This window comes from Scleropages formosus, chromosome 8 (assembly GCF_900964775.1).
Source record: "Scleropages formosus chromosome 8, fSclFor1.1, whole genome shotgun sequence".
Classification (NCBI taxonomy): Eukaryota; Metazoa; Chordata; class Actinopteri; order Osteoglossiformes; family Osteoglossidae; genus Scleropages; species Scleropages formosus.
In genome coordinates, this window is record NC_041813.1 from 17,274,385 (window position 1) to 17,296,248 (window position 21,864).

The 21,864-nt window shown below is 39.9% G+C and overlaps 1 protein-coding gene across 1 annotated transcript; it reads right to left on the reverse strand.

Moving 5' to 3' along the window:
* Positions 1 to 1,996: 1,996 nt before the first annotated feature.
* Positions 1,997 to 16,507, reverse strand: LOC114911070 (scavenger receptor cysteine-rich type 1 protein M130-like). The gene is made up of 19 exons (XM_029254136.1): positions 16,486 to 16,507; positions 16,138 to 16,323; positions 15,176 to 15,361; positions 14,474 to 14,722; positions 13,335 to 14,057; positions 12,593 to 12,772; positions 8,642 to 8,802; positions 7,446 to 7,590; positions 7,007 to 7,324; positions 6,505 to 6,825; positions 6,087 to 6,389; positions 5,915 to 5,983; positions 5,344 to 5,571; positions 4,236 to 4,400; positions 3,218 to 3,310; positions 2,666 to 2,734; positions 2,474 to 2,542; positions 2,207 to 2,329; positions 1,997 to 2,115 (listed from the first exon to the last, which is right to left on the reverse strand). The coding sequence occupies exons 1-19, from the start codon at positions 16,505 to 16,507 to the stop codon at positions 1,997 to 1,999; spliced, it is 3,729 nt and encodes a 1,242-aa protein (XP_029109969.1).
* Positions 16,508 to 21,864: the final 5,357 nt, after the last annotated feature.

The window sequence follows — 21,864 nt, forward strand, 5'->3', positions numbered from 1 at the left end:
GTACAGACACCTCCTACAACTCCGATAACAAGAAAACAGAGAGAGCGGAAAAGACATGGAAACAACTCTGTGACAGAGACACAAAATACTTGTAGAACAGAAGAAAGGAATAGGCTGCACAGTCCGATATGTAAATTATTTATCGTTTTAGAGACATTGTTTAAATGAAAAAAGCACTATTTATGAAATAGAGTGTAGAAGACTGTAGAAGAGTCTTCTTCTAAGGTTCTTCTAACACTATACCTTCTCCCCCCTTCCTTTCATATCAAAGCTGCACCAGCGTTACACGTGTACGCCAGCTTATGTTTTTATCTTGCATCACATGCATACAGACAGCTCTTGTAAGCCATCATGTACAGTTTACATTCATATGTCTTTAAACCTGAATCATATGACTTCCAGACTCTGCCAAACAAAAGTAGGTTTAATGACATTTATCAATTAAAAAAAAGAAAAAAAAAAAACATTTTTACAAACATACAAACAAGCAGAAATGTGTGATAAAACTCTGAAAAACAATTAAATTGGATATGTATATACAATGTATCAGTTTTTCTCTGTTTGCAAAGAGAAGTTAAATGACTATTTTAACTATCTTAGCACCTAGCTTGAGTATTGAATTTATAACCAAAAATATTTTTGAGCTTTTTAAACTTGTAATTTTAATTTTTCATGGGTCAGCAGGAGGCATAGTACTGCCTTGCATCTAGAGGTCGCTCATGTGAGTCCCACCTCCTTCTGGAATGCCCTTGAGCTGCATATTTACCCTAAATAGCTCCTGTGAATATTACCCAGTTGCATAAATGGGAAAACTGCAAAAGCTTAACAAGTCAGCATGGAGAAAATGAGCCAGCTAAATAATTAAATGTAAATGGATGACTGGATGAACTTCTTTGTGTTGATGTCACATAGACAATATTGAATTTATGGCTGTAACATTGCCTGAAAATCAATTTCCACATGTACTCCTGATTCAATAGACACAATGTAGACAAAGTTGAATCTTAAACACTGAGTAAAAAAACCCAAACTAAGTCATTGCACTAAACCGGATGTACTTCACTGCTTCCAGGCCAGTCAAACATCCATAATTTGAATAATCACAGAGCAGGTACCTGCAGAACTTCTCCTTTTAGTGGTCTACAGACACTTATACAAAGAATTCAAATAGAGAAAACTCTTAGCTTATTTCCTGTTTATTTCTTTCTACCATGTTGTGCTGTCTAGCAGTACCTTCTCATCCCCCTAACCCATCCCTTGCAGTTTCATATCAAAGCTATGTAAGTCATTATCTCATTATTACATCTTCAGGCTTTCAAAACTACAGCTGCTTACATCTTTACATGTATGTAGACACCTGCAGTAAAATCAGTATGTACTGTGGAAAATTATAAACCAGAATGACAGAAATATGCAAGTTAACTTCAGCAAGAGGGGGGCATGGTTGTGGTACGGTAGGTTGGACCGAGTCCTGCTCTCCGGTGGGTCTGGGGTTCGAGTCCCACTTGGGGTGCCCTGTGATGGACTGGTGTCCCATCTTAAGTGTGTCCCCTCCCCCTCCAGCCTTATGCCCTGTGTTGCCGGGTTAGGCTCTGGTTCCCCACGATCCTGTATGGGACAAGCGGTTCAGACAGTGTGTGTGTGTGTGTGTGTGTGTGTGTGTATGAATTTCAGCAGATTTAATGAGAGGTCAAAAATTGTTTCACAGTCAAAGTTTTTAATTTATAAAAATTTATCAAAGTCAATTAGTTAAAAGCACTTTTTATTAATGTAAATAAAGATTATCCTTGATTTTTTCCTTAAGAATCCAGTGAATATAAGTAACAGGATTGCATTTAAACAGGTAGGTAACCAAAAGCTCAGTGATAACATTATTTGATTCAGAAATATTTATATGTATTAAAAACTGAGGAACATTGCAATAAATTTTCTGTCAAGCACACTTGTCAACACTTATTTTAGTACTACTTTGCCACTTTTCTTATGTCTCTCACTCTTACAGAATCTGATCACCCACATCATCATAGTCAGTTTTTTCAACTTCAGGAAGTCTTCCATCATGTTTGAGTGATGTCATAACAGCCCTTTGTACCACAGGGTTACTTTGGTGGCGATCTGTCAGACATGCATGTGGTTTTAACAGTAATATTTTTCATTCCTAACTGAAATATTTGCACAAGATCATGATCACATTAAATCTACATACCCAACTGAGAGGCTGGACCCTGCTCCACAGTGACATCATCATAATCACAACTCTGGCTTTCAGTGACATCATCATAGTCAAAGGTCTGATGTGTCAGGGCTTCATTACGGAACTCCAGTGTATCTACCGCCACAACCACAAGGTGAAGAGAGAGAGAGAGGTCACTTTTACATTTTCCCCCAAATAATGTCTTTTGAACTGAAACAAGATTACCAGAAGAAAGTATAAAAAAAAAAAACACCAAAGAAATGTCATTGCAAATCTCACCTGAAACTCTTTCGGCATTCTTCTGGACAGCTGAAACATCATCATAGTTTTCTGGCTCATTTTTAGTCTCTAAATAACAAATCGCAGGTGCAAAATTAAAATTGCAGATCTATATTCCTCCTGAAATGCTCTTCTATCAGTTATTCAGAAATATTTTTCTATCAGTTTAAAGGTACTCACCAAAATACTTACCTAACAAATTGTCTCCTTCAGTTTCCTCCACATCTTCATGATCTAAGGGCAGCTCAGAGACATCACCAACTGCCACAAGAATAAGAGTTATTCTGACTTTTCTTTAGGTCATTGTATCTTTTGCTGCAGTGGTTATTTAAACAATTTAATTTGTTATCTCAGTTAATTAATAGATCATGATAATAGAAGCTAAAACTACATTACTGACAGTGTTATCAGGTTTGAGTTAGCATTTGTTTTTTTCATAAACTGCTTGGCCTGGTTACTAGTTAACTACTGAATTTGTAACGTAATTAGTGCATCATACAAGCCAAATAGAATAACTGCATATAAGCAATAAAAACGGTAATGCCGTTACCAAGCTACCTCTGATTCCACATACATGAAAGATAGAATTCCTAATGGCCCTAGCTATACTTGAGCTATTCCTGTGCCTCTCAAAAGAGAACCAAACAGACATGACATGTTTTTAAGAAGTTGTTCTGAATGTTCAAAAGAATCTGTGATATGTAAAGACAGTTCTTGTCAGTTTTTAAAGTTGCCTGAACTCACCATTGTGACTTGCTTGCTTAGATTGTTGAGTAGTTATGAAATCAATTTCCTCATAGATGGCTGGATCCAGCTGATCTTTGTTTTTGGTAACTTCTGCAGAGGGAATTTACAGAAATGGATGTAGAGTGGGTCCAAGATCAGAGATCAAACTACTACTGTGTTTTCCTGGTTTTAAAAAATGGAAATGATAGTTTTTGTCTTTTACATATTATTTGGAAGATAAACTTGGGAAAAATTGTTTTTTCTCACAGGGACAGCTTGTTTCCCACACAGCTATGCTGGCCAAATCACGCAGCTGATAGCGTAGTGATTAGAACTGCTGCTTTTGAACCCAAAGTTTGCAGGATTGAATCGCACCTTTGGCTCTAATACCAGTGAGCAAGATATTTACCCTGAATTACTCCAGTAAAAATTGTCCAGCTGTATAAATGGGTAAATAATTCTAAGTAGTTTTACACTGTAAGTTGCTTTGGAGAAAAGTATCTGTGAAATTAATTAATGTAAAAAATGTTCTTAATGTAGTGCTTTACATTTATTCACTTAGCAGATGCTTTTCTCTAAAGTGACTTACAATGCATATTATGTAGTGCTACCAGCCCACACACCTTATTCACCAAGGTGACTTACACTGTTAGATACACTACCTTGAATGGGTCACTTGTCTATACATCAGTGGAACACACTCTCTGTCACTCACACACTATGGGGGAACTTGAACAGCATGTCTTTGGGCTGTGGGAATAAACTGGAGCACCCCAAGGAAACTCACGCAGACACAAGGAGGACATGCAAACTCCACACAGACTAAGCAGGGATCGAACCCATGTTCTCTAGCACGACCCCGACACTGTGAGACAGCAACACTACTCTCTATGCCACTGTACCCCTTTATGTCACTGTAAGTTAGATTATTTGGGAAATGTAAAATTTATTTTCCTAAATTACGCAAGAAATTCCAAAATTATGCTTGCATGCATACTTTCAATAATTGTACAAACCAACCTCCTCCTATTCCTACCTTTTTTCAGTGTCCAGTTCTTGTACACCAATCCACCCACAAGCAGCAAAAGGATTGAGATCAGGGACCCAAGCACCACAGTGGACACTGGTGAGATGGACTGGACTGTTTTGGACTGGGTGGTTTTGGGAGGTGGAGTCATATCAGGAGCAATTGTATTCCCACCTTTGTTGGGGATTTAAACAAAGGTTTAGTTTAGATAACCAGACTGTATAATAAACAGTAAGTTACTTTATCAATAAGCTTCAATCATGTTAAAATAATCAGTCAGAATAACCACATCAAAAATATGTTACAGTAGCAGAATGAACTATGGGTGTTGGCACAGTTAAGGATGATGAACCTGGGATATAAGACAGAGAAAGACAAAGCTGAACTTTAATATTTAAACACTGATTTTTAAAAGTGCAATAATTTATTTAAAGCATAGTGCAGAGTCCTGTATATATCTCAATATAATGATTGTGATACAGCTCAGACTATTCTGGGATAACATTAAAATAAACATTTTGAAGAACCCATTGTATTTCTGTCTCTAATACTCTAATTCTAATACCCTTCTCTGTTTGTAGGAGTATATCTTGAATTTTATTTACTTCAGCCTTTTTGACCATTAAGTTCTCTACGTTCTCAAATTTTAAGAATATGGATGCAATTTTTTATATTTTTACCAAGCAAAATAAAGCTTTATACTATTAATGATTTCTAGACTAATTCAAAGTTGATATTACATTATGGAAACATACAATACAGTGTTACAGGTTTTAACTAATGCATTTGCTTTACTGTTATCTTAATCCATCATTTAAACCCCAACTAGAGCTGATAAACAGAAAACAAATGAAGGGATCTAGAATAACAACAAATATATCCTGAGACAGAGAAGACAAGGGTGGACAACTTTTGGTTTAAAATGAGATGTAATCACTTTAACCTCCACGTTTTAACCTCAGTTTAAAGTAACCTTAAAACCTTCGTAGCTTACATGGTATATGTGTGCAAAAAGTGTCCCTCCCAGATTTACCTGCACAAGTAACTCCGGCATCCTGTTTGTGTGAGCAACTGCTCTGCTGCGGTGAATAAGAACAGTGCCACAAATAGAGCTCACTGCCCCTGCAGTTGACCTCATCCAGCCAGATGGGGCCATTTCCTCTCTCAAACCTGCTACCCTTTTCAGCCCTGAGGGCTGCCCCACAGTCCAGCTGCCTGCACACAACCATAGCATCCTGAAGGTCCCAGGAGTCATCACACACTGTCCCCCAGAAGCCTTTATGGTACACCTCTACCCTCCCAGAACAAGGGTCTGAGCCCCCCGTCAGTCTCAGGGGCAAATTACCTAGCAGGGGAAGAAATGCTCACACTAGCAACACAGGGTGTATCCAGAACTTCCAGGAATTACTGTATGGGAACACTTAGCTATCATCTTGGACATTATTGACCCACCAATACCTGTGTTCTATAAATCTTAAACAGAGTTTGCATGTACATTAGGTTCAGTGCAAGGTATTCAAACATTCTGGTTTTAAACCTATTTAGTAGAAAGTCAGAAAATTAGTTGTGAGGCTGTACTTTCAGTTTGAGAGAACAGAGAATATAATATACAGAGAACTCACTAAAACATGCCCTTGCAGTTACAATACAATAAATACCAGTGACTTCAGCATACAAAAAAAGCTTACTATAGCATGAGCTCTCTGTGCTGGATATGCTGCAGTTGAAAAAGTCAGAAATATTCTTGTTCTCGGCAACTGCAGGAATGAACAAGATGAACAGATTATAGAAAACCATAAAATCTGAGTGCTATATTTAATTAGTTTTTTGCAAATGACTGCAGTGTGCATTATGCTTTACCTGAACACCTGATGTCAGCCACCTCAGTCTCTGTGCATTGATTCTGCCCCCAAGGGGAGGACGGGCACTGCCACAGAGAGGATTCGTAATCCTGGCATACGACATTGTCCAACCATTTGGGATCAGGACTGAGCCTGGAGATTGTCTCATCGACTGTCCCCTTATCTCCACAGCCGAGCTGACGACAGATGACTGCAGCCGTAGTCTTTTCCATCTGATTAAAACACACGCTCCCCCAGCTTCCATTGTAATAGACCTCTGTATGGCCAGAGCAGCCCTCAGACAGACGAAGAAGCTTGTGCTCTGAGTGTCAAAGAGAGAAGAGGAGGCTGAATGAGGAATATTGTAATCGGGCTATTGCATTCACCTAGTAATCAAGATTAAAAAAATGATGTGATAAATTTTTTCCATACTGAACCTGAACACACAACCCCCACATCCTCCTTGTGACCACAGTCCTGCTGCTCAAACTGTGCTGAAGGACAGTCCCACAGGGACGACTCATTTCCTACACAGCCCAGTCGCCCAAGCCAGATGGGTCCAGATCCCGGGCCGAAGTAGGCTGGTACCGGGTTCTGCCCACTGAGGGCTGTCCCACATCGCAGCTGTCTGCAGGCCACCTGAGCTTCTGCCAGACCCCAGGAGTCATCACACACTGTACCCCAGGAGCCCCCGTGGAAAACCTCCAGCCTCCCGGCACAGTCTGCACCACCCCCAACTAGGCGGAGAGACCTGTGGTCTGCAGGAACAGATAGTGTGAGGAATCTAATTTGACTTCAGCGAAAGCATTTCAGGATTGTAAAAATAATAACAGGAGCGTTCCCATATTTCAGTAAACTGACATTAAATTTAACTGGTCTGGTTTGAATATGATCTGTTAAATGACAATACAGAAATCAGATCTCATTGGGAACACTCACTGGTGCAGATTATGAACACCTGGTCTCTGGGTTTGCAGGTGAGTATTTGTGGAGAGCTGCAGGTCCCCAGATGAGCCTCCGTTCCTGAACACTGGAATCCCGTCACACACCTGTCACCTTCACCTGCCCCAGATGGACGGACCTTCGCTGCAGAGCCACAGCCGAGCTGTCTGCAGACCACGGAACTATCTGTGAAGCTCCAGGACTTCTTGTGGATCCTCCACCATGTCTGGTTATAGAAAACCTCCACCCAGCCCTCACAGTCACTCCCCCCTGACAGCAGCCTGACTCCCCCAACTGAAAGGGACGGAGGTGAGCCTGTAAACACAAGAAGATATTATGTTTCTTCAATTATATGATATGGTCTACAAATGCTTCTATAATTTCAGTGAATGTACACTTCAGTTGTCTCAGCTTCATTTAAGCTGTAGGTCCTCACCAGAGCAGATGACTCCTACATCCTGTCCATGAGAGCAGGCTGCCCGACTCCATGGGGACACAGCACACTGGGAGAGTCGAGTCTCGTTCCCATGGCACTGAAATACATCAGGCCAGATTTGGCCACTGCCTTCCCCAAACCAGGCCTGTCCCACAGCATGACCGCACTTCAGTTGATGGCAGAGGACAGTAGAGGCTTTTATATCCCATGATGCATCACACACAGTCCTCCATTTTCCATTGTATCTCAGTTCCACTCTACCAGAACAGTGGTCAGGGCCACCCATTAGCCTGACCCCTGTGTACCCTGACAACAGCAGAATGGAAGTAAATGGAATGAAGAGAGCTTTTGATTTTACACCCTAAATATTTCTCTACTGCAGCACAGTGGCACAGTGAGTAGCGCTGCTGTCTCACAGCACCTGAATGGTGCGAGAGGACATGGGTTTGATCCCCACTCTGTCTGTGTGAAGTTTGCATGTTCTTCCAGGTTCCCCCATAGTGTGTGAGTGACAGAGGGAGTATGTTCTACTGATGTACAGATAAGTGATCCAGTGAAAGTAGTGTATCTAGTAATCTGTCACCTTAGTGAATAAGGTCTGTGGGCTGATAACACTACAGTGAGTTCACTAGAAGTTGTTTTGAAGAAAAGCATCTACTAAACAAATAAATTTAAATGTATACTACTGTAAAATTGACTATTATATGGATTACATAATATATCATGTACCCTGCAACGCTGGCTTCAGAGTTCTTACTTGGGACAGCTGATTGCACAGTGTTTGGAGCTGCTGCTTTTGGAACCAAAGGCTTCTAGTTTTAATCTCACTTACTGCTATTGTACCCTTGAACAAGGTACTTACCCTAAATTACAGCAGTAAAAAATTACGCAAATGTAAAAATGCACAAAAAGTTGTTGCTATATTAACACTGGTGCTTCTTTGGGGAAAAGCATCAGCTAAATAAATAAATACCAATATTTTTCCTCTCTCAAGTATATTTATATAGATTAAATGGTGATTTGCAAGGAAAGATGACGTTCTTACTAGAACACAGCAGTCCCACGTCATGGTCATGGCTACAGGTAGAGTTGTGTGCTGCTTTTGGACAAAACACAAGATGAGACTCGTTTCCTCGACACTGAAACTCCTCAGCCCACACTGGTCCCTCTCCTGGACCAAACCTGGATGTTCCCACCACTTCTGCAGGTTCCCCACAGTCCAGGGACCTACAGACCACCTCAGCATCCTGCCAATCAAAGTCAGCATTACACACTGTGCCCCAGGTATCCCTGTGCTCAACCTCAACTCTCCCAGAGCAAGAGTGAGTTCCTCCTCTTAGTCGAATCCCTCGATGACCTAAAAGGATAGAGAACAAACTGTTCACTTTACACATTATTATAAATGGCCATAAATAACCTTGACATTCACTGCAATTGTGATGAAGTGCTTTGAGAATCCAGTGCTGAGACACATTAAATCTATTATCCCACATACTTTGGACTAGCTTCACTTCACAAACAGTCACAACCGGTCTACACAGCATGCCACATCAGTTTGCACTTTGTACCATTCTGGCACACCCAAGTACTGATCATAGACTAGAGCTTAGCATTTAACACTGTTGTGCCAACCAACCCTATCATCAAGCTCCAAGATTTGGGACTCAGTACCACCCTTTCAGCTGGGCATTGGAAACCTTAACTGGAAGACTTCAGCATGTGTGGGTTGGCAGCACCACCTTTTCCACACTGATCTTCAACAGGGGTACCCCAGAAGGCCATGTGTTGAGCCCCCAGCTGTACTTCATGTTCGACTATGTGATCAGACACAGCTCCAACTCCATCATTAACTTATTTGATGACATCACTATCTCCACCTCATCAGTAGCAATGATGAAATGGAATACATAGATAAAATCTGCCTTCAGACACAGTGGTCCCAGGATAATACTCTTTTCCTCAATGTCCACAAAATGAAAGAGCTGGTCTGGAATTCTTGGAAAGTGGCAGACCACACTCCCTACACCAGAGGTGATCCTGTGGAGAGGGTCAGTAGCTCTAAATCTCTACTAGTCAGCTTCACCAAGGATGCAACATAGATCTGTCATCTTCAAGAAGGCATACCAATGCTATAATTTTCTCAGACATCTGAGGAAGATCCATGTTTTGATCGATGCTCACCAACTTCTACAGGCACACAGTTCAGTCCATCCTGACTGGCAGAATCACATCCTGGTAATGATACCTGGTCAGTCCAGGATGACAAAATGCCACAGAGGGTGGTGAGGTCAACCCAGCCTATCACAAACTCAGCTGCCCCCTGTAAAATATGTTTATAACACACGGTGCTTCAGAAAAGTAAACAGCATTGTTGATCAAAGGAACAGCACTAAGATGGTTTGAGTCCTACTTCTCTGACAGATCCTACCAAGTCATCTGGCAAGGTTCCCGCTCTAAGCCTCTGCCTCTCTCAACTGGGTCCTCTGCTCTTCTCGAACTAATCTCCTCCCTTGGCCCTGTTATTGTCTCCCATGGATTCAAATACTACTACTACTACGCTGATGATACCCAGCTCTTCCTTTCCTTTCCACCTGGACCATCAGACATTTCTGCATGAATTGCTGCCTGCCTACTGGACATCTTTGCATTGATGTCTGATCACCACCTACAGCTCAACCTCTCTAAAACAGAAATCCCACACCATCCACCCAGCCTGTCTTCCTGTCATGATCTCTCGATCAAACTGGACAACTCACTCATTTTGCCTACCTCCTCTACTAAGAGTCTGGGAGTGATGATTGACTCAAGTCTATCTTTCTCTCAGCACATTGAAACCACAACCCAGACCTGCAGATACATTCTGCGTAACATCCACAAGATCTGTCCTTACCTCACAACTGACTCAGCCCAACGTGACATCCCATCTGGACTACTGGAGCTCTCGCTTGTGTGGCCTTCCTGCTGCTGCCATCAAACCTCTACAGCTGATACAGAACGCTGCTGCCCGAGTTGTGTTTAACTTGCTGAAGCGTTCGCTTGTATCTCCCCCACTCATTTCTCTGCACTGACTTCCCATAGCTCCCCGGATCAAATTTAAGATTCTGGATATGGCCTACAAATGCATCAGCAGAACTGCTCCCAGCTATCTCCTCTCACTCAGAACTGCTGAATTTTTGGCCACACTTAAAAGGGTCTTAAAACTCATCTCTTCTGGACTCACTTCGCCCATGATCTCTTAAGTTGATATAAGGTATAAATGTTCATGATCATGCTCAGATCAGTCCTTTACAGAGGCACTCCTGCAATGTAACATAAATGTTTATATGCATTTCAAAAAAAAAAAAAAAAAAAACTACTAGGAAGGTTATTAGGAATCGGCGATATTCTGATAAAGTTTTATGGAGCTACTTGTGTGATGAACATTGGTGCATATGGTGAAGGAAACATACTAACTTTACTTAAGAGTCATACATCTGCAGCTATGTCTCTTTCTCCTAAGGTAGTGCACAAATTGTATTTTCTATGAGATGTATGTTGCTTTGGGGAAAAGCGCCTGCTAAATGAATAAATGTATGTAAATGTAAAGACCCCTGTCACCCTGCTCAGACATTTCCCTCCTCTGGGAAGCAGCACAGAACTATTAACATTTGTACCACAAGACTCAGGGACAGCTTCCACTCACAAGCCATAAGGCTACTCAACACCCACACCCATTGATAGGTACAGGAAAAGACATGATGTGTGTTTCTATATATTATTTCAATGTTGTATATCATGCTTCAGTGTTGGTCAGTGTATTCATCGTCTGGTTCGTATTTCTTACTTTTACAGTCTGCAGGAAACACACAAGAATTTCATTGCGCAATGCAAATACATACTATGCGCACAACAATAAACTTGAAACTTTCTTTTTAGTAAGGCAATTAGCATGCAGCATTTAACTTTTATATAAAACAGTCAAAACTAAAATTGTGTCCATGTTTCCTTTTAAAAGATCTTGTGAAAATTAGGAAAAAACTTATCAAATTGCTTGAGTGTAATTTGTAATTAATTCAAAGGCCATTTCAGTAAAATTGACATGTTTTCAATGCCATTTGGGACTGTAATCAGCTTACATTGCTGACACTCTACCTTTGTTCCACGTGTAACTATTTAGATATTTTTGACTTATTGTATTTATGTATTGATGATAATTACAAAGTGGTTAATGATCATTTTAGGTCTGCAAGAAAACAAGAATTACCAATAACCCCAATTTCTCATTTCAAATTGAATATGGCAGTAAGTATATAGAATATATATGTTATTAATGTATAATGTAAAACCACAAAATGTTTAACAAGACATGGGATTTGTCAGATATGTTACCTGAAAAAAAAACTTGAGGGATGCCCATAGGAGGAAAATCCACTTCGCTATAGAAATAAATTCTACATTCTTTCAGAACAGATTCTGATCCATTGCAGAAAAAATCTGTCAGCAATGCTTGATATGGAATATCTTCATCTCTTTGTGAAAGTAGCATCTCCGTTTCCATTGATCCACAACCCAGCTGTTTACCCAGAACTGCAGCACCATTTTGAAGTTTAGAAAGGTCAAAGTATCTAGAGGGCAAAATAAATGGAATTATGGTCCTCCACTCTCCCCCATGATACAACTGCAGTGTCCCAGAACATGGACTTCCACCATGTACAAGTCTCACTTCTTCAGGTCCTGAAGAGAAAAATAAGTCAATTACTATTTACCAGCAGACCTCAACTGAGTAGGCACACAATGCAGTCAGTCACAAGATCACAAATACCTATTAATTGTTTTTCTGTGAGACAGAAAAAAGAAAAACTCAGAGATAGGATACCATAGATAATTCACATCTTCAGAGAAAGAGCTCAAAAAAAATATTACTGTTATTAGTGATATTTGTAGGTATATGAATTTCACTTAGGTTTGTGTCTTTCGGGTGGGGGGGTTAGAAGAAGAGCAAATCAAACAATACTTAACAAACTGAAGCCTCATGTTACAGTTACCTGAACATGTTAGTTCCACAGCATGGATAAAGTCTGGCTCTGGTCTGTCTGTGGTGAGACACTCATGTAGAAAGGACTCATGACCTTCACACTGGAAGTGTTTAGACCAGATGGCACCTTCACCTTGACCAAAATGAGAACCCCTGTGTAGAACTGAAGGACCCCCACAGTCCAACTCCCTACAGGCCACCTGAGCATCCTGCCAGTCAAAGTCAGCAACACACACTGTAGCCCAGGAGTGATTGAACTTCACTTCCACTCTTCCAGAACAGCGATCATCTTCACCCACAAGTCTCACAAAATCTGCAATCACACAACTGAAAGGGTCAAATAATCAGTCTTAAGAATGTAAATCTGTTTATTTTCATTAAGCAGCCAATAACTGTATGAGAACAGGGCAGGATACAGTATGTGCTATTAAGCTGAAAGTCTTTGTCTAAAAATGGGGGGTGATACGTTGATGATGCCTGGATTCCCACTCAGTAAAATAAAACACTTTCAGGGATGAAAACCTGCAAATATCTGAACTAAACGACAAATCCTCAACATACACACATTTTCGGAACCGCTTGTCCCGTATGGGGTCGCGGGGAACTGGAGCCTACCTGGTAACAGAGGGCATAAGGCTGGAGGGGAAGGGGACACACCCAGGGCAGGACGCCAGTCCATCGCAAGGCACCCCAAGCGGGACTTGAACCCCAGACCCACTGGAGAGCAGGACCCGGTCCAACCCACTGCGTCAACGCACCCCCCTAAATCCTCAAACATTAATATATATACTGGCTTGATTTTAAAAAATGTGGTTAAAAAAGGCACAATAACTACTTTTAGGAAGTTAACTTTGCCTAGAGTTCTGGTCTCTTACCAGAGCAGATAACTCCAGCATCAAACTTGTGTGGGATGTCCATGTGTCTGAAGTCAACTGCTCCACAGTCCCTCAGTGCAGACTCTGACCCATTGCAGGAAACATCTCTGAGCAGGACCTTTCCAGAACCTTCTCCAAAGTGAGCTCTAATTGGTGTTACTACAGCAGAGCCACAGTCCAGCTGTCTACACACCACTGCAGCATCGTTTAAGTCCCAGTTATACTGGGCTACTGTCCCCCACTGTCCCCAGCGGTACACCTCCACTGTCCCAGCACAACGACTGCCTCCCTTCACCAGTCTCAAATCATTAGGTCCTGTATGAAAAAAAGAGTGACAAAAAATAAAAAGGCTAAAAAAAAATACAGGCAAACCAGAAAAATATACAATTGGTTGAAGTTGCACATTATGCTTACCTGAACAAATCAGTTCTACATCATTTCCATGTGTGCAGTTCTGCTCTGGTCTGTCTGTGGTGAGACACTCATGTAGAAAGGACTCATGACCTTCACACTGGAAGTGTTTAGACCAGATGGGACCTTCACCTTGACCAAAACGAGACCCTCTGTGTAGAACTGAAGGACCCCCACAGTCCAGCTCCCTACAGACCACCTGAGCATCCTGCCAGTCAAAGTCAGCATCACACACTGTAGCCCAGGAGTGATTGAGCTTCACCTCCACTCTCCCAGAACAGCGATCAGCTCCACCCACAAGTCTCACAAAATCTGTAATTATAAAGTAACACCATATTCATCGAAACCAACAATTATTAAACTACAGTGAATCAGATAATAATTCAGTTCTATGTTGAAATTCAATTCTTTAAGGTCTTATCAAAAATTCATAGCATGTACATTGTTGCCATAACATTTAGGGGCAGCTGGTAGCATAGTATCTAAGAGCTGCTGCCTTTGCCCCAAAGGTCACAGGTTTGAGTCTCCCTTCAGCTCTAATACCCTTGGGCAAGCTAATTAACCAAATTGCTCCAATAAAGTTATCTAGCTGTAAAAATGTGTAAATAGATGTAGGTAGCATCAGCTAAACAAACAAATACGGATGTAAGGATGTCTCCTACCTGAACAGATCACTCCAGCATCAAATGTATGTGGTAAGTTGTGTTCCCTCCCATCCAGTGACCCACACTCTCTCAGTGCAGATTCTGTCCCACTACAGGAAACATCACCCAGGACCATCTTTCCAGAACCTTCTCCAAAACGGTCTCCACTTGGTACCGACACAGCAGAACCGCAGTCCAGCTGTCTACACACGACTGCAGCATCGTTCATGTCCCAGTTACGGTGATAAACTGTCCCCCACTGTCCCCAACGAAACACCTGCACTCTCCCAGAACAAGAGCTGCTTCCATTGACCAGCCTCACATCATCAGGTTCTGGGAATGGAGAAGAAACTCAGTGAGTGAATTACAAACCAGAGACATTTAGTGAGACTTGGTGACAAACCAGAAATCTAAGGGAGCAGAGTAAGCTTCCAAGGAGGACACTAATTACACATGTTTAAACTTTGAATGTCTCTGTATCTACATGTCCTTTTAAATGATATAGGTATTAATCAGTTCTGTTCTTCTACACATGGAAGACCTCCTTTTATGTTCTGCAAATTTTTAAAACCAATGGGGAAATTAATTGCAGCACAATATCCAGTGTTGTATATTAGTGAAGGAATGAGTTTGCCAGAAAGATTGTCAGAATTAAATAGTTACCTTTACAGGTCAGTTGTGCTGCATGTGTGCAGTTTTTATCTGGTCTGTCTGAGGTGAGACACTCATGTAGGAAGGACTCATGACCTTCACACTGGAAGTGTTTAGACCAGATGGGACCTTCACCTTGACCAAAGTGAGACACCTTGAGTAGAGCTGAAGGATTTCCACAGTCCAGCTCCCTACAGACCACCTGAGCATCCTGCCAGTCCAAGTCAGCATCACACACTGTAGCCCAGGAGTGATTGAACTTCACCTCCACTCTCCCAGAACACCTGTAAGGTCCTCCAGTTAGCTGAACCACTTGCTGGCCTGGAAGGAGACAGCTGATAATTAATTCATCAAGGAAATGTGTTATCATACACAGCTTTTAATATTCATTTTTGTCTGCACTATGTTGATATTTACATATTACATTTGGCAGATTGCAATATGCTGTTGAAATGATGGGGAGGTGCAGGTGCGCAGTGGGTTTGGCCAGGCCCTGCCCTCTGGTGGGTCTGGTGCGTCCCGTCCTGGGTGTATCCCTTGTTCCCTGTGCTGCTGGGTTAAGCTCCGGTTCACTGTGACCCCACTTGGGACAAGTGGTTTCAGACTGTGTGTGTGGGTGTGTGTGTGTGTGTGTGTGTGTGTTGAAATGATGCTCACATGAGGCTGAATTCTTATGTGGTTTTAAATATAAAAGCAAGAATTTGTTAAATAATGTAGAAAAAATATTTTTAAAATATAATTTGCAATGATTCGTCATGTTATTTTTCTGAAAGGGTTTCTATTAAGTACTAACAGTAAAATTGGTCTTAGTTAAAATGTTACTTAACACTACAATTCTCAAAATAATTTAAATTATTTTAATCTTGTTTAAAATTATTAGTTAATGAAACCTGTGATAAAAAACAATGTTGTCGCTGTCAATTGTGACCACTTTGCAGGTTGCTTCTTACCTAAACAAATCACCCCAACATCAAATATGTGAGGAAACAGATTTATTCCTAACTCCTTCGGTTTAAAAAACTCCTCCGATTGACACTGAGATAGTGTAGATTCTGACCCAGAGCAGAAAAAAGCCAATAAGAGTTCATCTCCAGAACCTTGTCCAAAGTGAGCTCTCACAGGTGTTGATACAGCAGAGCCACAGTCCAGCTGTCTACACACCACTGCAGCATCGTTCATATCCCAATTATAAGGAGCTATTGTCACCCACTCTCCTTTGTGATACACCTCCAGCGTCCCAGCACACCGACTGCCTCCTCTCACCAGCCTCACATTATGATCTTCTGGAAACAAAGCAAAATGTGAGAGTAAATTATGTTTTTTTCGAGTTGTTTTGTTAGAGTATTAATTTGCACTTTTACAGAGAACCCTTTGTGATTTTTTTTAAAATTCTAGCAGTAGTTCCTTAACTAAAGCAAACAACGGAGGATGAAGCATTAGTCTACCATCATAGTCAGATTCATACATGTAGGTTTCATGGCCTATACTGTCGTCTTGAAATGAGTTCACATTTTCAGATGAGAAAAATAATAGAAAATAAAGCTATTTAAACTTTAATGGAAATTGATCAAAGATGCAAATAACCCCTAACATCACATCACTGTAAAAATAAGGGAACACAAATAAACATTTAAAAAAATCTAAAATATTATGGAATTAATAATTTCACAAAACTGTCAGTTTTCAAAACAACTTCATTCTGCTGAATTTTCCAGTACATCTGCTTAATCTACTTCCCACTGAGCAAGTGACCTTAAACTAAGTTTTGAACCAAAACATTTTTTTTTAAAAAAAAAAGGACTTTTCACCTTCAACTGTGAGAGATACTGAGCTGCTGCAATATGTTCATACTCCTATTCTAAGACACTGAACAGCCCCATCACAAGACGTTTGTCCTTTTTTGAACTTTTTCATAAACTCTTTCATACAACTGGAACCTCACCGCTTATGTCAGGCTTCTATGGGCAACACAATAGAATACAAAATAAATTTCAGGCATTTCTTACAGTAAAAGTCTGCAATGTTCATAATGGGGGGGGGGGGGGGCGGTGGCGCAGGTCCTGCTCTCTGGTGAGTCTGTCGTTCGAGTCCCGCTTGGGGTGCCTTGCGATGGACTGGCGTCCCGTCCTGGGTGTGTCTCCTCCCCCTTCAGCCCCACGCCATGTGTTGCCGGGTTAGGCTCCGGCTCCCCGTGACCCCGTATGGGACAAGCGGTTCAGGTGGTGTGTGTGTGTGTGTGTGTGTGTGTTCGTTCATAATGTTACTCAAATCCCTTCCTTGATTTGATCTGCATTTTTGATGAAGCCACTGATGGATTATGCATTAGTTTACATTGTAATTCGCTTTTTTTTTTTCATTTTCGAATCAAAAAACGAATGAACGCAACGTACACGGACCTGTCGCATGTATATTCCACGTCCTAATAATATATCCACGTGATTTCGAATTGCCTTTTACGCCATATGTTCAGGTATATTCCATTTGTTTATAACCTGTTTATTTCCACATGTGTTCCACGTGTTGTGCCCACTGGGCTAGTATAACTTTTATTTATTATTTTCAGTACTCAACCCTTCAATTAGCGCTCTAAATAATCTTTTTGTATATTTTGAGAAGGCTCTTCATCTAGTATGTCTACTCATTAATTAAGAATATGTAGTAATATGAGGGTGGGAATATTAACTGAAATTTGGAAAAGGGGGAGAATAATTATTTGGAATAATCTTGTTGTAAATTTTGATATGACGAGTTGTCTTATTAGGACAAACTACTTTAATATTCACAACAAATACTTTAAAAAATTTGCTGTCACTGAAATTTGTTAGTTGGAATGTCCGTGGTATTGGCTCACAGGCGAAAATTACTAAAATTGGAATCATCTAAATCTACAGGTTAACATATGCTTTATCCAAAAAATACATTTAAGAAAATGACTATCCGAAATTAAAATCTGCACATTTTAATGAAATATTTCAGTAACCTGCTCTCGTCGAGTTAGTTTTAAATTGTGTTAGCAGTTTCATTAATTCATTAAAAAAACACTGTTACCGACCGTAATCGTGTGCGGGGAAAAGATATTAATCTGTGCCTTTTTAAAGAACTTTCTTCTTAGGGGCTATTATTATTATTATTATTATTATTATTATTATTAACAACAACAATTTCATCTATTTTAATCTTATTTATGGAAGTTCTAATTTTTTTAATTTTGTCAAGTTTGATGTTTAAATTTAATATTTTATCTTTTTCCCCTCATCACTTTTGATTTTTCGAATTCAGTAATCGTTGTTGGGGCGACTGTAACACTGCCATTGACCCAGCACTGGATAATTCAAGTATTTCAGACAGTTTAAGGAACTGGCACTCCATTGAAACGTTACAACAGTATTTAAATCACTTTCTTCTTAGTGATAGATGCCGATTAAAGAACCCATTGTCACGGGATTTTTTTATGCTTTTCCGCTGTAAATGAATCTTTTCCGCATATCGATTTCTTTCTTTCTACTAACTCAATTATATTTGACATTATTAACACTAAAATCCGCCCTGTTACAATTAGCGATCAGTCCCAGTTTTTTTTAATCTGAATAGTAAGCAGGTGAAATACCATACTAATCGATGGCTGTTTAACACATCATTGCTAAAAGATGAAGATTTCAGTATTTTCAATGTCTTTAAGAAACACGGACATAATAAATGGAAATGAATTAATCTCCAGAAACCTCATCTTCTCTGCTTTGGGAAATTTTCAAAGCGGTGATGATGGGCAAAATAATAATAAGGAATAAATCCAAAGAGAATTAAACAAAGCTAGAACTAGATTTAACGACGGTGGCACAGCGAGGCGAGCTGCTGTTTCACATCGCCTGGGAGAGCAGCCCGCGAGAGAACGTGGGTTCGATCCCCGCTCAGTCTGTCTGGAGTTTGCATGTTCTCCCCGTGTCTGCGTGGGTTACCTCCGAGTGCTCCGGTTTCCTCTCACAGTCCAAAGACATGCTCTTCAGGTTTCCACATCGTGTGTGAGTGACAGAGAGAGGGAGTGTGTTTAACTGATGTATGGATGAGTGACCCAGTGTAAGTCACCTTGGTGAATAAGGTGTGAGAACACCACATAGAGTTCATTGAAAGCCGCCTTTGGACAAAAGCGTCTGCTAGATTAAAAAAAAAAAAAAAAAATGTGTCGAGATTACGTTTAATAACAGATCAGGAACATATCTGGTAAATGAACATGTTAAAACGTAATAAAAAAAAAGGGTTATCCCCCTGGTTAGGGACCCAGCAGGGAATATGATGGCGACAGTACAGGACATAAATAAAAGTTTTCGTTCATTCTATAGAAATTTGTACACTTCAAACAATGAACCGACTGAAATCGATATTGATTCATTTTTGAATAAAGCTTCCACAATTAACAAGACAACAGGAATCTGAATTGCCGTTAACACCAGATGTGTCTAATAATAACGTGAACCTGACTGTTTCCCTGCAGAATTCTATAAATATTTTGGGCAGATACTTTTACCATTATTTGTTCGAATGATTAATGAAATTAAACTCTACTGAAAGATTCCAACAAAAATTAATGCAGCTACTATTACAGTCCTTCCGAAGGCCGATAAAGACCGAGCTCTGCTTTCTAGTTAAGGTCCTTTATCACTTATTAATGACCATGTCAAAATTATCAGTATGGCAATAACCACTCAAATCGAATTCGTCACTGCGTTTATAGTATATTCGGATCAAACAGAATTTATCCAAGGCAGACGGGCTTCAAATAGTCTCTACCCCTTCCCGCTGGTAATATCAGGCATCTAGACATCAATATTTCCTCCAGTATTTCGGAGTTATTTCAGCCTTAACCTACACACTGTTAAAAACAATGCTGGATGGGGTTACCTTTTTCAATGATGGGGAGAACAGCAACCATTAAAAATATTCTATCTAAATTCTACCTAAAATTACTTATTTGCAATGATTGCAGTTTGGCCCAGTATTTGCTGATTTCATTCAAAATAAACTTTTACTGGAAAAGTGAAAAACCTAATATTAAACTCAACACTTTGCAGAGACATACAATTCAAAAAGAACTAGAAGCACCCAACTTTTAAAAATATTATTATTCGACAAACCATTACTAAATGGCGTTATCCTAATCAACAGGATCATCTTTGGACAGAAATTGAAGTCAGTGTAAGGAAACCTCTCTTTTTGTTTTGCCTTTCCTTAACAGCACTATAAAATCACATATTTGTTTTAAGAATATTCATTTCAACAGCTTTGACAGCCTAATAGAAAATTTAATTGCTGAGTCCAAAAGGATGCCTTACTTACTTCAAAAGGATGCCAAATACACTCCATTTTGGCACATCCCTGGTTTTCAAATCAATAATAAAATAATTTCTCAAAGATTGAGAGCTAAAAGACATTACACATCTGAGCCACATTTTTTCAGAATAATATCTTCATAACCTTTAACGAACTTGTTGAAAAATATAATACTGGGAAAGAACAATATCTACACTATTATATTTTTGATTATATAAGTCATCCCACTGCAATGGTTACTGTTGTAAATATAAACATCATAAATGTATAAGTAGTGAATTTCAGAGTTTTACCATGATATCCTTATTAACATGTAATTTGCCCAGTTATTTGGTTTTTGTGATATTCTTTTTCTTGTGTCACTCCCATGTCATTTTCTCTTTTTTTATTTATTCATTTTTTAGTGTGTGTACTTTTGTGTTTTGTTTTCCTTAGTGCAATGGGGAAAAAAGAAGCTGACTGAACTAAGTGTTTCCATAAATCTTGTTCATGTACCTGCCACTGACATTTGACTCCCAAACTTTGACCCATGCTCTTGACCAAGATCAACATCTTTTTTTTGACTTAAATAAAAAAACCAGAGCTCTTACCTGCTGAGAAGAGAGAAGGCACCGAAAGGAGCAGGAGGAACACACAGCTCCCCATTGTCAGAGTAGGCAGACACTGTGCTGTGTGATGTGGAGACATCAACTTTTACCCTAAATTCTGAGAGACACTGAGCTACTGCTCAGTGTTCCAGCACTTAAACGAAGACACAGCCTCCCGCTAAGCCCAATCTCAATGAGCTTTGCCTTATTTGACACAAGGCAGGAAACACACAGCAGGTGGAATAACTAATCAGAAGATGCCACTGAACATTTTACCATATTTACCTAATAGATGTCACTGTTTCCTTTGTGGATACCTCCCACAATCTGAAAGTCCGCCCCAATAATGATGAAAAAAGTAAAACGAAAAGAGACTGAAATGTCTCTAAGACAAAGAATGTGAAGAACTGTAAGAGAAAGGAAGAAAGAAGGCAAATGGTCATATAAGTCATTGATCTGGAGAAAAATACTTTTAATTATGTGCATAAAAGTGGAAAAAACATTTCATAAATTCATAACATTAGGATGACATGCTCCACTCTAGTGACAATACTAAAGGTTGCATTTGAGTTCCGGAATCAAACATGTACAGACATAATTCAAATTGGGAAAAAAAACAGACATAATGCAAGTTATACCCATTTTTGCTTTTCCTAACTTTGACAGTGCTGCCCTTTGTCTCAAAACAATTGTATAAATTCACTTAAATAAACAGTAGAACATAGCAGGATATAAAAGAACTTTAACCTTACCCAGTTTCCCTCATCAATATCTGAGATACAACAGCTGAGCCAACAACTGAAGTTTTTCTAGTCATACACCCTTCACAGAAATCCATACATCTATAATTTCTTAATGATCATAGATCATTAATCACAAGCCCTATGAAGTTTAACCTCTAATCGTCTGGTG

Bases quoted from the DNA above. Each gene is read 5' to 3' on its own strand.
- LOC114911070 (XM_029254136.1), bottom strand. From the start codon at position 16,507: ATGTATGAATCTGACTATGATG. The intron at 14,723-15,175 runs GTGAAGGTCCCA...CTCCATTCCCAG, and splicing joins GGTGTCTCACTTTGGTCAAG to AACCTGATGATGTGAGGCTG. The intron at 5,984-6,086 runs GTAAAGCATAAT...TCATTCCTGCAG, and splicing joins GGCTGACATCAGGTGTTCAG to TTGCCGAGAACAAGAATATT.